A 13,599-nucleotide genomic window follows, 5' to 3' on the forward strand; every position below is an offset into this window, starting at 1 on the left:
TGGCACCTTCATCTGACCAGGATGTGCATAATTTCAGCCGGTTGATTTTTGAAATTCGGTCTCGATTGAACGTTTGTTTCATTTGTACCTGTCGATCCAGGGCGTTCACACTCATTTTCCAGGTTCTTCGGCAGTTGAGGACTTGGAAGATTCCCGTACTGCGCTTCCCGGGTCATATGGGAGCGAGCGATATGACCCACTGTTGTTGTCAAGGACAAAATTCGGGCATTGAAGAAGGATAGTGAATTGGTTCAGGAGATCTCCTTGTCGTCGGTCTTCCCCACGCGCCACCGTTACTCAGACCTGACTCATGTGGGGTCGCGTTCGCCCGCGAATCCAGTGCCAGCGGTCAATAAGGTCCAAAATCACCGGCTCCACTACAGTGCACGAATCGAGATCCACTGCCCGGGGAGGTCGGCAAAGCGAGCATCTACTGACATGCCGATGTTGTCCATTGGGGAGAGTTGCGACTGGGCTGGTGAGGCCATTCGCGGCCTCGTCCCTCTTCCAGCTCAGCTGATGGAGCTCCGCCATGACTATTCCCCCACATTCTGGGCAGATGTAATTTGCCCAGAATGTTCGGATGAATAGTTACGCAATTGGATGTAACTTTGGGTGCTCCCTTTTTCTTGTTAAGTTGTGGTGGTTATCTGACCCCACAGACCTCAGCCTCGGGCGCCCGATCTTTCTTGGTATATAGAGAAGTGTGACCCCACGGTCTTGATTTAACAAGTTGTTAAACATTCAGTCCACTGCTTGAGCGCTCATTCACCATGGCCTCCACAAGTTCACTGTCGTCCCCAGAGGAATATCAGAAGATCTTCCACTGGGCAGAGACTCAGAAGAATGGGATGATTCCTTCCTTTAACACACGACGCAATGACCCTTACAAAGTACTTGATCACCGTCTCGCAAACTGAAATGTATGGCACATCTGAACTAACATCTCATGCAGTATCAATCTGGCTTCGGCAACACGTATGTTCTTGCTGTTTCTGCATCCGGCGATTCAACATGCTGATGTAGTTTTCTTTGAATAGCTTCGAGTCTGAAGCAGTTCCTGGTACCATACCCCAGGGCCAGAATAGCCCTCGAAATGTTAGATTTGGACTTTACGCCGAACAGCTGACTGCCACTGCGTTCGTTGCGCCGAGGCATGCAAACAAGAAGGCATGGCTCTACCGTGCACGCCCTGCAGTAGCTCATCAAGGATTTGTATGGCTATGACTAGTTGGAAAGCCGGCAGAGTGTGCTGAATGCTAGATCGCTGACAATTTGTATAGACTGAAATGCCAGATAACAAAGATACCGAGTCCAACTTCCTGCCCTTAAATCCCCGAATTCACATTTCTCCCACACAGCTCGCGTGGCATCCGTTTGATATCCCTGCCACGGGCGAAGTCGACTTTGTCTCGGGTCTGAAGACAGTTGCCGGCTCAGGAGAGCCCACTCTCCGCGAGGGCATAGCTACACACGTCTACGTCGCCAACACAAGCATGAAGAAGAAGGCATTCGTCAACTCAGATGGAGAGTTCTTGATTGTTCCTCAACAGGGTGCTCTGGATATCCAGACTGAATTCGGACCGCTTTACGTGCAGCCGGGAGAGATCGTGGTCATTCAACGCGGTCTCCGATTCCGCGTAGAGGTGCCAGATGGTCCATCTCGTGGCTATATTCTCGAGGTCTGGGGAACCTGCTTCGAACTTCCTGAATTGGGTCCCCTGGGCGCGAACGGGTTGGCTAATGCAAGGGACTTTTTGAGTCCGACTGCCCATTATGAAATTGCTCAGGAGCCTTGGGAGATCATTTACAAGCTGGGTGGGAAGTTTTTCAAGAGCACTCAGAACCACAACCCCTTCGATGTTGTTGCGTGGCATGGAAACTATGTATGTCCACAGCCTCTTATAAATTGTGTCTTTTCACTGCTGACAAGTTTACTTTCAGGTTCCTTATAAATATGATCTAACCAAGTTTGTCAATGTTGGCTCTATTTCCGTGGATCATATTGATCCTTCGATTTTCTGTGTTCTCACAGCCAAGTCGCGCGATTTGACGGCTCCGCTGGCAGACTTCCTCATTTTCTCACCACGGTGGGATGTTGCGTCTCGTAAGAACAGAACTTGCTTTCATATTTTACCCAAAATCCGTTTATTAATGATTGATTTAGACACTTATCGCCCTCCTTACTATCACCGCAATGTCGCCTCGGAATTGATGGGTCTCATCTATGGCGAGTATGGCGGTCGATCGGATGCCTTTAAGCCTGGCAGTGTTTCTTTCGAATGCGGCAGTATGTTACATTGCATGTTTACCTTTCGTGATCCTCTTCTAATTCATAAACAGTGGTTCCCCATGGCGTGGCATACGAAGAGTTCAAGGCAGCTAGTGACAATGTGCCTCCCATCATGCAGATCTCTGAAGCATCAATTGCTTTCATGTTCGAGTCCAGCAGGCCTTTTACTATCACGGATTACGCATGGACCAGCGATAAAAGACACGAACACGAACCAAAAATGTGGGATAATCTGGTTGATAACTTCTCCAAGCACGCGAAGGAGGTTGAGGAGATCTTAGCGAAGAAGGCTAAGAATCTTTCTATTTCATAAGCGTATCGTGCCATTTGACACACTTTACAGTATTACTTTTGGCGATTCGAAGCCATCTCTATTATCATCAGAATTTGACTTATTTCTATTAGACGCTCTCTAAATACGGGGGCGGCGGCCCTCGCTGTGGAATATGATCTGTTAGCGTACGATTCAAATACTGCTCTGGTTCACATTGTCCTGGCGCGGGTAGTTCGGCAAACTCTCGCTCTCCTGAGAGTTCTGCTACACCTCGTATGGACAAGGATTGCTGTTCAGACTGCCAGATTGATGTCTCTTCAGGCGAGGGCAATTCCACCGGAAGTTCATCTAAGTCTATAGAATTGGAGAACGTTCTCCCGTGTCGCCCTGGCGATGGTGAAGGCAATTCCACAGCGAACGGCCGTTCAAGCTCCCGGAAACGAGACATTGGAAGATCAGAGCAGAGATGCCGCTTGAGGAGTTCATGGGTCACCATGCGTTCTGGGATATTTCCTTGCGCTGCGACAAATGACACCCGGTTATTGACCTCGCTCATTCGGCTGAGCCTGTTTGCATAGCGATGATGGTCGAGGGATCCTTCCACGCCGATCAGGAAAACGGTTGCATAGGCCCAGGGTAGACTGAGAAGCTCGAGTTCGAATTCATCAATGTCGCTTGGCTCGCTACCCAGGACTAATAAAGCCCTTAGTATAGGTGTGCGTGGGCCTGCTCGCCATCCATAATTCGGGTGATATGTCGCTGTTGCAGAATGTTTCCGGAAATGCAGCTCTTTGAGCTTCTGCCAGCCCGTCATGAGTCGTGGACGCCCTGTGAACCTCAATTCTCTCCAGATCTCATTCACATCCCAACCGTGGACAGTGCCAATGTATTCTGCTGATTGTGAAAACGTCACCAGTGGATAACCTCGTGCGCTGCCATCATGATTCACCATTGCGTTGACAAAGTCCCGTACTATAGACTTGGTAAATTCTAGACAGATATTAGCTTGTGCATGATGGTATTCAAGAGATGCAAGTCCCTACCTTTGCCCCTTGGTTGGTTGACCTTCGTGTGTGATGTGATCAGACACTGGGTGTACTCCGGGCACAGTGGAACAGTGTCCATCGAACTAGAGGTGTCTATAAGAACCATAGTCTCATCTCGCGATGATATAGGTGCTCCCCTTGTGTTAATGGGCATGGGAACTTGGCTTGAATAGCGTTGTGATCCGTTCTGGACAAAGTTCACTTCATCGGGCCGCTCGTATATTTGCCCGGGCTGGACAGCGGTAGTCGACCGCGTCCGAGCCTGATCGAGTTCGGTGGTCAAAGATGGTTTTGAATATGCCTTTTGCCCTTGTCTATGACTGAGAACCCAATAAAGCCGTTCCTCGGCAATAGTTTTATAGCCCCTCCATGTAGGTGTAAATCCTCTCCATCCGGCGGCGGCATCGATGCTGAAACTTAGTAAACTTGGAACCTGACCTTCCCAGGATGTTATGATCGGTTCGAAATATCCCGCTCGTAGAAGGTGGAGGTATTGCACAGGCCGTTTCCTTCGCAACTCAGCGACCTCTTGGACGATACCGATGTTCTCTTGGTAAGCGGTCACAATATATTTGTCATTGTCATCTTGCCATCGCCCTTGCTCTTCTGCAAGGATTTCATCGCGTAGCTCTGATGGCCCGGCGAACTTCTTTTTAATTTTGATCGCGGTGCGCTCATCGGACGACTTCATTGAAAATGCCTTTCTGAAACCTGAGCGTTTGGATGTTTTATCGATTTCGCCATCAGTTCCAAGGGATGTTCGACGATGAATGGACATATTGGATACTAGGGACTCTAGCTGCTCGAGGTCCCAGATATTGAATGCTGGCTCCAGCGCTTGGTTGGCTTCTTCGGCAGCTCCATTTAGGGTTGAATCCATGGCTCGAGTCTGCTCGATAAATTCTAGATGGTAGATTGGGTCGGGTTTCGCCATTCCGGTCATGAAATTCACCAGGTTGAAGGGCGAGGTGATCTTGAAGGAATATGGATTGTGGTTCTTAAATCGCAGGCGGGTGCAGTCATGATATGGCTTCTCACCGGGATACATGACAGCTCTTGACCACGTATCCTGGATATCGAGTCGATCTAACTTGCGCTCCCAGTATTTGTGCACCGCGCAGTCGCAGAGCATGGTCGTTTCATGCTCTGGCTCAATTTCGGGATTGTAGATCCGACAGAACCGTTGAGCGGTAAGAAGGAGGCCTTTTGTATCTTGCTCATCGGATGCGCGAGCCTTGGATGCTTCGATGATGGGATTTGTGTGAGGACGACGAGAGACATCGCTGCTTGCTGTAGTAATTGATTGCATGTGGCTTCCTGAGCTTGCAGTGGATGCACGATAGCTTGATGCGCTCGGAGAATACAAGGGTGGGGAAGTGGATGTCATTTCTGACCCCTCCGGTTGTCGCATTGCTTGAGTATAATGGGAGATATATGTGATGATCGCTAGTTGACGTTTGTCGGCCAGGAACCAGGGAAATGGAAGCACTCTCCCACATGACCGGGTCCGTCAGCCCGGGTTAAATTTTGGCCTTATCAACATGATGAAGGAACAGTAAGCGCTGGGAAGAGTGAAACAAAAGCGCCCTGGTCTGCACTGCCCTGGCCATATGCCCCAGATGGATCTAACTTCGAATACATTCAGAGCACGTGGGGAGATGCCGATCGATCGTTGGGGGGAAAAGGTTGGCGTTGTGCGGCTCGGAGGACCGAGCGAACTTTAGTCAAAACTCCTATTGGGTACCATGAGACCATGAGACCATTGACATCTGCCACCTCTCAACTTTCCCAACCTTGATCCTTCCAAGATTGAACTGCAGAATTAATCACAGACGACTTCGTATACGAGCCAAGGAAGTCCATGTCTCCGTCTCGTTAGCACTCCGCCACCACCGGTCTCCCTTAAGGCATTCGTAAACGAAAATACTGCTCATGGCATGGATTGAGAAATAAAATCGGCCATTCACAGCGTTCGTCTCTATTATTGGCGATATCCAGTGCCTTGATGGCTCTAACACTTATCTACCATCAACGGTATGGTGTCATGTAGCTCGAAATATTTCCATTTTCGTTCATAAAATGAGCTGTTTGGATCAGTGCTTGGTACGAAGGTAGTGCCCTGGTGTCAGACTGGATTAATAACCAGCATTCGGTGGTATACATACTGTCTTCATCAAATTCGACACTGTACTTGAGACTATGATGCAAAAAACAATAGCATTTAGGATCGTTTGGTGGTTTCTCATGGATCCGTCGTCTCTGGCAGGATCAATGTTGAATCAGAAATCATCGATAAGAAATTGGAGTAGAGGTTCGGTGAACGGTCGCACTGCTGGCAATGGGTGATAGAAGATTCTCGGAACAATGCGACTGTTCTGTTTCGATGGCAGCTCTGAACAATGACCGTGTGTAGTATAGAGGGCTGGAAGGAATAACTCCCACTTCCTCCACCATCCCAAATGCAAAGATCATAATGATTATTTTCGACTCCCAGTATAATACCAATGATATAAGGGTATCATATTTATCATTATTATCATGATTATCATGATTATCATTATCATTCTCATTCAGGGGTTACCATGCGCTACTCTCCCTTATGTCGGGCCTTCGGCCTTCGGCCTTCCGGGTTGAGGGCATCGGGGTTTGTGGCCACCGACGCCGACCTTTGAGCCTCGCGCCAAACAAGTCGACTCCTCTCATCACAAAGCTTTCCTACTGCTTGGACCTCCCAGCAGGACCGGGCAGGACCAACCAAACGCTGTTTCGGCCTTTCAGATCGGGATCTCCAAAGCGCGTCCTCCGGCGACTTTAGTGACTTTCGGCCAAACACAAAAATGGACTTGAACCTGCTAATGGTATATAGGCCTGGGGTTCACAGGAGACCTGCAGATCTTACAGACTAACGACAAAGGAATTAAACTCAGGGTACTATTGATCACTAGCACCCATTGCCAGCGCCCAATAACTTCATTCGAAACTAGCTCTCCATCTCTCTATTCAAAACGAAACAATGGGAGGCCCCTACCCCCCTCGTATCGCCTTACTCGGCGGCCGACCAACAGTTGACGTCGACGTCCCAGTCTGCGCAGTCTTCCTGACTCTCTTCCTCGGCTTTGGCATCTCGCACATGGTCATCTTCCGCCGCAATCTAGCCAGGGGTCACAAGTTCATCCCATCCGCCGTAACATTCGGATTCTGCATGTCGCGAGTCGTCGCCAATATCATGCGTATAGCCTGGGCCTGTCGACCAAATGATGTTCAAATTGCAATTGCCGCCCAGATCTTCGTCGCTGCAGGAATCCTGCTCCTCTTCATCCTGAACCTTCTCTACTCGCAACGAATGCTCCGTGCAGCTCTCCCAGGCATCGGCTGGTCACGACCCGTCTCCTACGCTTTCAAGGCGTTGTACGTTTTGGTCGTCGTGTCTATCATCATGGTTATTACCTGTGTGGTTCAAAGCCAGTATACTCTCAACGCAAACACCCTCCGCATCGACCGCGACATCCAGCTCTACGGCGTAACCTATTTCGCCATCGTCTCTTTCCTTCCAATCCCCATCACCCTTCTTGTTCTGTTGTTTTCCCATGGCCAGGATATTGAACACCCCGGCTCGGGTAGATGGTCAACAAAAGCCGCCATTGTCCTCTCCGCTGCCGTCCTTTTGTGTTTGGGTTCCTCCTTCCGCGCTGGAACTTCCTGGATGCCTCCTCGCCCATTGACCAATCCACCCTGGTACGACCACAAGGCCTGCTTCTACGTCTTCGACTTTGCGATCGATATATCGGTCGTTGCCTTGTTCTTGATTGCCCGCGTTGATCGGCGGTTCTGGGTGCCGAATGGTAGCTCGGCTGTGCGCCATTACCGCGGAACAGCAGACGAGCCTAAGGGAGCACCTTCTGATCGGGGTACTAGTGACCACGACCCCGAGGAAAGTGATGGTGCCTCCCCTGGGTTCCGGGCTCCTGTCAAAAATGAAAATGAAGCATGAAGATCACGAAAATATGATTTGAATTAAAGTGCAAGACTGCACTGGGTGCATTGGAATTTTGTCTAGCGTTGCGGGCATTCAAATAATAGCGTTGTACTATGTACTATGTATAGATATTGCATGATGTTAATATTATAATTAGAGCATCTTTAGGAAGTTCGTGCCAGTACTCTGTACATGGAATGGAACTTGAATGTCGAAAACGTTAATTGCTCAAGTTAGTTAATTGGGGGTAATGATCTCAGTAGTACGTATGTCACACCTAACGGACACAGTTAGTAGGCCGATAGCTAGATTGAGCATCAGGTCTGCGGAGCTTTGTAGGTCTGTAGAAATTGTCGGCAGCGCATTATGATGACATCTACTCGTCAGTCCCTTCGTCATCTTTGACGATCCGGTAGGCTACTATTTTGCACTGCCCAGAAACCTCAGACTCAGAGCATAGGCTACATCATCTATAGAAACCAAGTCTTCTTGTTCCATGAAATGCGACTATCAAATTGCTCGTCTAATTAACAATATCCTTGCTGTGAACGTTCATGGCCAAACCACAGCCAGCTCTGCTCAGCTGCGTTGAATTCTCTGTCGATATAGTGTCTCCGAGGCCCTCCACTCCCTCCTACAAAGTCGTGGTGCAAGAAAAAATGTTAATCTCGCAAAAGGGTCTTTTATTTTCATGATTGGTATCAACAGACGGCAAGACATCGAACCATACAGAATTAAGTAGGCGAGAGCCCCGTTCGTATGCAGCCCCCTTCTTCCGCTAGCCCCGTAACCTTCTGAAGGACAAAAATGAAATCTATCACAGGAAGTAGTCGGGTGTGCGCCTCGATACCATCGGTTCGCCCGCTCGGGGGCAGGGGTCAAATTGTAGACTATGAGTGGTGATGATTGTATTAGCAAGGTCCAGGTCCAGATCCAGATCCAACGTGTAAAGGTGGACGGGATGGTGAATGTAGGGCAAAACTCACAATGTGTACTTCAAATGCTCATCGATCTCCATAATAGCAGCCTGGTTACCGCAACGGTAACAGTAATTGGGTGCTAGAGGGCCAAGTCAGATTTTGCCATTCTCAACAAAAACAGAATCCCACTGAGAGAGGCAATCATACCTGAGAAAATGGTGACCACGTTTCGATCCTGCGACCAGTTATATCCCTCCATCACCAGTTGATGTGCTCGTGCAACCAGAGTCAAGCCGTTGTTGTGGTTGAACGCTTCCGAAATGTCCTGTCCAAATGTGTACCCCGCACCGCGAGGAGAAATTCCCCAACCGCAGCGATCATCCGGATCACTCCAGAGCAGATCGCACATAGGTCCCTCGTGGGGAACTTCTTGAATACGGTCCAGGGATCGGATGTTGTCGAGGGTATCAATGGACGGGCTCAGCCCACCGTGCAGACAGAAGATCTGGTTTTCAATGAGAGCAGTGAGGGGAAGGTAGTCGAAGAGGTCGGTGAAATATTTCCACACGTTGGCATTGCCGTATTTGCGGAGGCACTCGTCGTAGAAGCCGTAGACCTGGGTAATCTGGCGGGATTCGTGGTTTCCACGAAGGATGGTAATACGCTGGGGGTAACGGATTTTCAGGGAGACCAGTAGGGTTACTGTCTCGACTGAATAGTATCCTCTGTCGACATAATCACCTGTGAGGCGAGAGAAAATCGATGGTTAGAGATTTGTCCACCCAAACATCCATCTCTTGCACCCCCACCTCCGACCGAGGGATGGATCAGCACTCACCCATGAAAAGGTAGTTTGTGTCAGGGTTGGGGCCGCCGATGCGGAAGAGTTCCATTAGATCATGGAACTGGCCGTGTATATCGCCGCAAACTGTCACCGGGCATTTCTGTTGGAAGAAAGGGTTAGTTGTTGAGGACCAACCCGACCGGCCGGCGGGGGGGGCGGCCATGGCGGCGACGGCGACGATAACAACACATACCACTGGCTGGACGTTGGATTCTTCTTGCAATACTTCTCTGGCCTGTGAAAAAAGGGGTAAATTAACCATTCAGAATTGTTGAGATCATGCAGCGAGGCAACGCACCCGATCGCACAGCCGCCGCACATCTTCCTCCGCTAATTGCTTGCACGTCATCAAGCTCTCGATCCAGCCATCCAGAGTCGGTATGGAACCCGGATCGCTCGTCGGGGAGAGGTGGTGTGGCTCAGGCGATCTCGCGGTATCGATCTCCATATTGTTGTCCATGGTGGCAACAGCTGGCGGAAATAGGAGGGAGGGGCCAGCTGGGGAGGGGAGGGCGGTCTCGTGAGAAAAGAACACGGATTTTTCGCGCAGCGAAGAATGGCGGAAGGGGTAACGAAGATGGGATCAAAGTCGGCTCGAGGCAATTCGACAAATGTAAGAATCCCAAGAGCGACTCAAGCGATGAGGGGGCTGAAGGGGAGAACACAAGAAGAAAGGGAGAAAGCGCGGGAGGTCCAGGCAGGTTCAGGTTTGGAGGTGAGTTGAGATGGGGCCGCCACAGTCAGCCACAGAAGGGAAGCTCAGCACAGCACAGCCACAGCCACGGTACATAGTACATAGTAGTAGTAAGAGAGTAGCACTATGGTTAAATAAGTATGAATACCTCAGTAAGTATGTAGATATGATATTTACAGTGTTCTCAACAGGCAGTCTCTAATGAATTCAAATATTACCAATACTTATTGGCGATACTAGTATTTGCACTGTCCTGCGGGTTCCGTATACTTCTCGGCTATGGAGTATCTAGAACCATACTGGTACTACCAGGAGTGAACATCCTCTTAAAAGATATACGGGCTACTGTAATACTCTGAGGTATGAAACTTCCAACCACTGGCAGGATTCCCAAAAATACCCTCATTGTGACACGTACTCACTTTCTAAATTTTTACGAGTCGCCATATCGTATACTCGTTCACAACTCTAGTATAGTAGTTACTATCACTTCCAATTGAACAGACCAATGTGATCTCTAGCCCAAACCACTAATGTAGTAACTAACCACCTGACTATCTCTTGACAAATACTACTGTCAACACCCGAGGCATACTCGTATTCGTCTACACCTCCACTTCATGGATGATCCTAGAACATGACGTCAACACAGCAAGAAAAATAAGCTTTGTCAGCCGGAGGAGGGGCATTTCAGCTCATCTTTCACCGCAAAACAAACAATTGATAAAACCCATTTGACTTGATACAAAAATATCTTATATCTTCGAGGTAAAGCATTGCTATCAGTCAAAATGTCAGCAACAGCAAAGAACGTGATCGCCACAGGCAGTTCTTCCGGCCTGGTATATCGCAATCCCGCTTCCAAATCACAGCATCGGAGCTTGGCTGACAATCGAAATAGGGATTCGAAGTGATTAAGCAATTACTCGAGAAATCCGAACCTTACAACTTTATTATCGGTGCTCGAGACATTGAGAGAACTCAAGCCGCATTCAATGAGGTCAAATTTGATACCTCCAAGCACACCATCTCCCTGGTGCCTCTTGATCTTACCGATCTACGTAGTGTCCAGCTATTCGCACAGAATGCTCTCACCAAGTTAGGTCCTAACAAGCTGGATCTACTGTTCCTCTGTGCAGGCATGGTTGCTAGTGCCGAAGGACCAGGCCCTCACGGTTCGCAGTGGTGCACCAGCTATGTCGTGAACCACCTGTGTAAGTTAAACCAGCACAATAAAAGGGCCAGAGAAGTATAGCTAACTTTCCATTCTCTACGAAAAGCCCAGCATTATCTGCTCCATCAACTTCGTGAGACCCTGGCTGCTTGCAAGTCGCGCATCGTCGTGGTATCATCGGGGGCGATCCGCAACGTCCGCAACCAAGACCCAAGTGAGTATTTTCTGCACTTGCAGAAACCAGTGACTTGGAGTTTATACTTATTCAAATTTTCGCAGAAACTCTGGATGTTGATCTTAAGGCAAACTCTGGAGCAGACCGGGGTGTGGTGTACAGTGCTTCCAAGTTCGTTCAACTGTTGGGTGCCCACTATTGGCGTCGTACACTACCCGAGTGCAGAGTTGTGGCTGTCTCCCCTGGTCTGATCCCCGACACAAAGCTTGCTGGAAAGGATTTGGGATTGACTATGAGCATGCCCGATGCCAAAACCGTCCCCGAAGGTAAGAATCCCCAGCTCGACAACCAATGTAATGGAATCCGCTGACATTCGCTCTCCATATTATAGGCGCTCAGAACCTCCTCCGTGCCTGGACTGTCAATGACTTCCCTGAAGACCCTGAACAAGTTATGCTGACTAGCTGGGGTGAGTGGTGGTCCAAGGATGTTATTAAAATGAGCTTGGACACCGCTCTTCAGAACAAATGGTGCTTGAGCAGAGATGAGATCGAGAGGGTCGAGGGACTTTCCGCATAAGTCATAAGAGATGGGAACTTTTTACCAGCCATCCATTCAAAAAGCTCAAGGACCCTGAAGTAAATGACATGCACATTTTCGGCTTATTCTAGACCAACTTATATCCATCAACCCGATACCTTTTCCGATGCACAGGAGCAGCATAGTCGTTGCTACCCTAACCTTAAATCCGGAAAAGATAAGGCGTTTCAAATTCCCCGGAGAATTATGTCCTATCGCCTTCTATACCTTGTAATTATTTTGAACAATAGTGCTTATGCCCAGCTTCCCCGCAGCCTATGATTTGAGTGTTGTTCACCCGCATGTCAGCCGGCGTTGATCTCGACCCCGAGTTCCGTCATCATCGGCCCACCAGCAAGTTATCGGGGCTCGGCCTGCGAATGAGGAATTTTGTCAGCTTTGATGCGAATCTCCGACGCTGACAATGCCCAGTTGATAGATAGAAAGATTATTTAAATGCTTGGGTTGTCCGGCATGACAAGAGTATACTTCCTCAATCAGTTTCCAAGGCAATCACATCCTTACCATTAAATCACTTCTCTAATAACAACATCACTTCCACAATACAGCACAATGTCCAGCATTTTAATCACAGGCGCCACTGGCAAACAGGGGAGCTCGCTGATTCAGAACCTTGTCCTGAAGAATGCTCCTTATCAGATCCTGGCCGTGACTCGCAACACCCAGTCTCCATCTGCACAGAAATTGATCCAGAAGTATCCCGACATTACTCTCGTTCAGGGAGACCTGGATCATCCCGCGGAGCTCTTCAAGAAGGCACAAAGTCTGAGCTCTAAGCCGATATCGAGTGTATTCAGTGTTCAGGTAAAAATACTCGGTGGTTCTTTCTGCGAATAACAATGCTAATCATAAGGATACTTACAGCTCGCAATCGGAAACACTTCATCTGAAGAATCCCAGGGCAAGAATCTCGTCGACGAGGCTTTAAAGCACGGCGTGAAACACTTTGTATACAGCTCTGCCGATCGCGGTGGCGCTAAATCAATCAATAACCCGACCGACGTCCCCCATTTCATTAGCAAGCACAACATCGAGAAACATCTGATTGAAAAGACCCAAAATGAAGATATGGCCTGGACGATCTTACGACCGGTTGCATTTTATGAAAATCTTGAGCCGAACTTCTTCGGAAAGGTCTTTGCGACGTCTTTCAGGATGTCGTTGAAGGGTGCTCCCTTGCAAATGATCGGAGTTAATGATATTGGTGCTGTGGCTGCGGAGGTCTTCTTGAATCCCGAGAAATACAAAGGTCAGGAGCTATCGCTTGCTGGGGATGAACTTACATACACCCAATTCGAGAAGATATTCAAGGAAAAGACTGGGAAGTCCTCTGTTCCCACTACGTTCCAATTTCTGGTCTCGGGTTTCATGTATATGGTGAAGGATATGGGGTATATGTTCAGATGGTTCCATGATGAAGGCTTCGGGGCTAATGTGGAGGAAGTCCGCAAGATTCATCCTGGCTTGAAGGACTTTGGGACTTGGTTGGAGACCGAGAGTGCCTTCGCCAAGCAATAAATCATTTCCCGGGGTCGAAAAAGCATGGGGGGGAGGACTTCAAGTTGGAGGGTCTCAATAATAATGTTTGCTTATTTTTACACAT

At 48.8% G+C, this 13,599-nt stretch overlaps 6 protein-coding genes across 6 annotated transcripts; 4 read left to right on the top strand and 2 right to left on the bottom strand.

Annotated features, from left to right (window-relative positions):
* Positions 1–773: 773 nt before the first annotated feature.
* N7509_011321 (putative homogentisate 1,2-dioxygenase) lies at positions 774–2,606 on the top strand (the record flags this gene model as incomplete). The annotated part of the gene is made up of 7 exons (XM_056635958.1): positions 774–893; positions 956–978; positions 1,041–1,215; positions 1,284–1,886; positions 1,945–2,107; positions 2,168–2,290; positions 2,344–2,606. 7 exons carry the CDS (start codon positions 774–776, stop codon positions 2,604–2,606), a joined length of 1,470 nt encoding a protein of 489 aa, XP_056486578.1.
* A 151-nt stretch (positions 2,607–2,757) lies between these two features.
* N7509_011322 (uncharacterized protein) lies at positions 2,758–5,024 on the bottom strand (the record flags this gene model as incomplete). Its single annotated transcript, XM_056635959.1, has 2 exons — positions 2,758–3,557; positions 3,611–5,024. Coding segments are annotated over 2 exons (2,214 nt in total), but the record flags the coding sequence as incomplete, so codon positions are not given.
* A 1,602-nt stretch (positions 5,025–6,626) lies between these two features.
* N7509_011323 (uncharacterized protein) lies at positions 6,627–7,604 on the top strand (the record flags this gene model as incomplete). The annotated part of the gene is made up of 1 exon (XM_056635960.1): positions 6,627–7,604. The coding sequence occupies one exon, from the start codon at positions 6,627–6,629 to the stop codon at positions 7,602–7,604; it is 978 nt and encodes a 325-aa protein (XP_056486580.1).
* Positions 7,605–8,406: 802 nt separating this feature from the next.
* On the bottom strand, positions 8,407–9,813 carry N7509_011324 (serine/threonine-protein phosphatase; the record flags this gene model as incomplete). The annotated part of the gene is made up of 5 exons (XM_056635961.1): positions 8,407–8,479; positions 8,576–8,648; positions 8,717–9,250; positions 9,348–9,588; positions 9,652–9,813. The coding sequence occupies 5 exons, from the start codon at positions 9,811–9,813 to the stop codon at positions 8,407–8,409; spliced, it is 1,083 nt and encodes a 360-aa protein (XP_056486581.1).
* Positions 9,814–10,838: 1,025 nt separating this feature from the next.
* On the top strand, positions 10,839–11,975 carry N7509_011325 (uncharacterized protein; the record flags this gene model as incomplete). The annotated part of the gene is made up of 5 exons (XM_056635962.1): positions 10,839–10,889; positions 10,949–11,261; positions 11,328–11,435; positions 11,501–11,722; positions 11,788–11,975. The coding sequence occupies 5 exons, from the start codon at positions 10,839–10,841 to the stop codon at positions 11,973–11,975; spliced, it is 882 nt and encodes a 293-aa protein (XP_056486582.1).
* A 573-nt stretch (positions 11,976–12,548) lies between these two features.
* Positions 12,549–13,514, top strand: N7509_011326 (uncharacterized protein; the record flags this gene model as incomplete). Its single annotated transcript, XM_056635963.1, has 2 exons — positions 12,549–12,800; positions 12,861–13,514. 2 exons carry the CDS (start codon positions 12,549–12,551, stop codon positions 13,512–13,514), a joined length of 906 nt encoding a protein of 301 aa, XP_056486583.1.
* Between the last annotated feature and the right edge of the window lie 85 nt (positions 13,515–13,599).

This window comes from Penicillium cosmopolitanum, assembly GCF_028827165.1.
Source record: "Penicillium cosmopolitanum strain IBT 29677 chromosome Unknown utg000009l:1.0-9042332.0:1.0-9050551.0, whole genome shotgun sequence".
NCBI classification, from domain to species: domain Eukaryota; kingdom Fungi; phylum Ascomycota; class Eurotiomycetes; order Eurotiales; family Aspergillaceae; genus Penicillium; species Penicillium cosmopolitanum.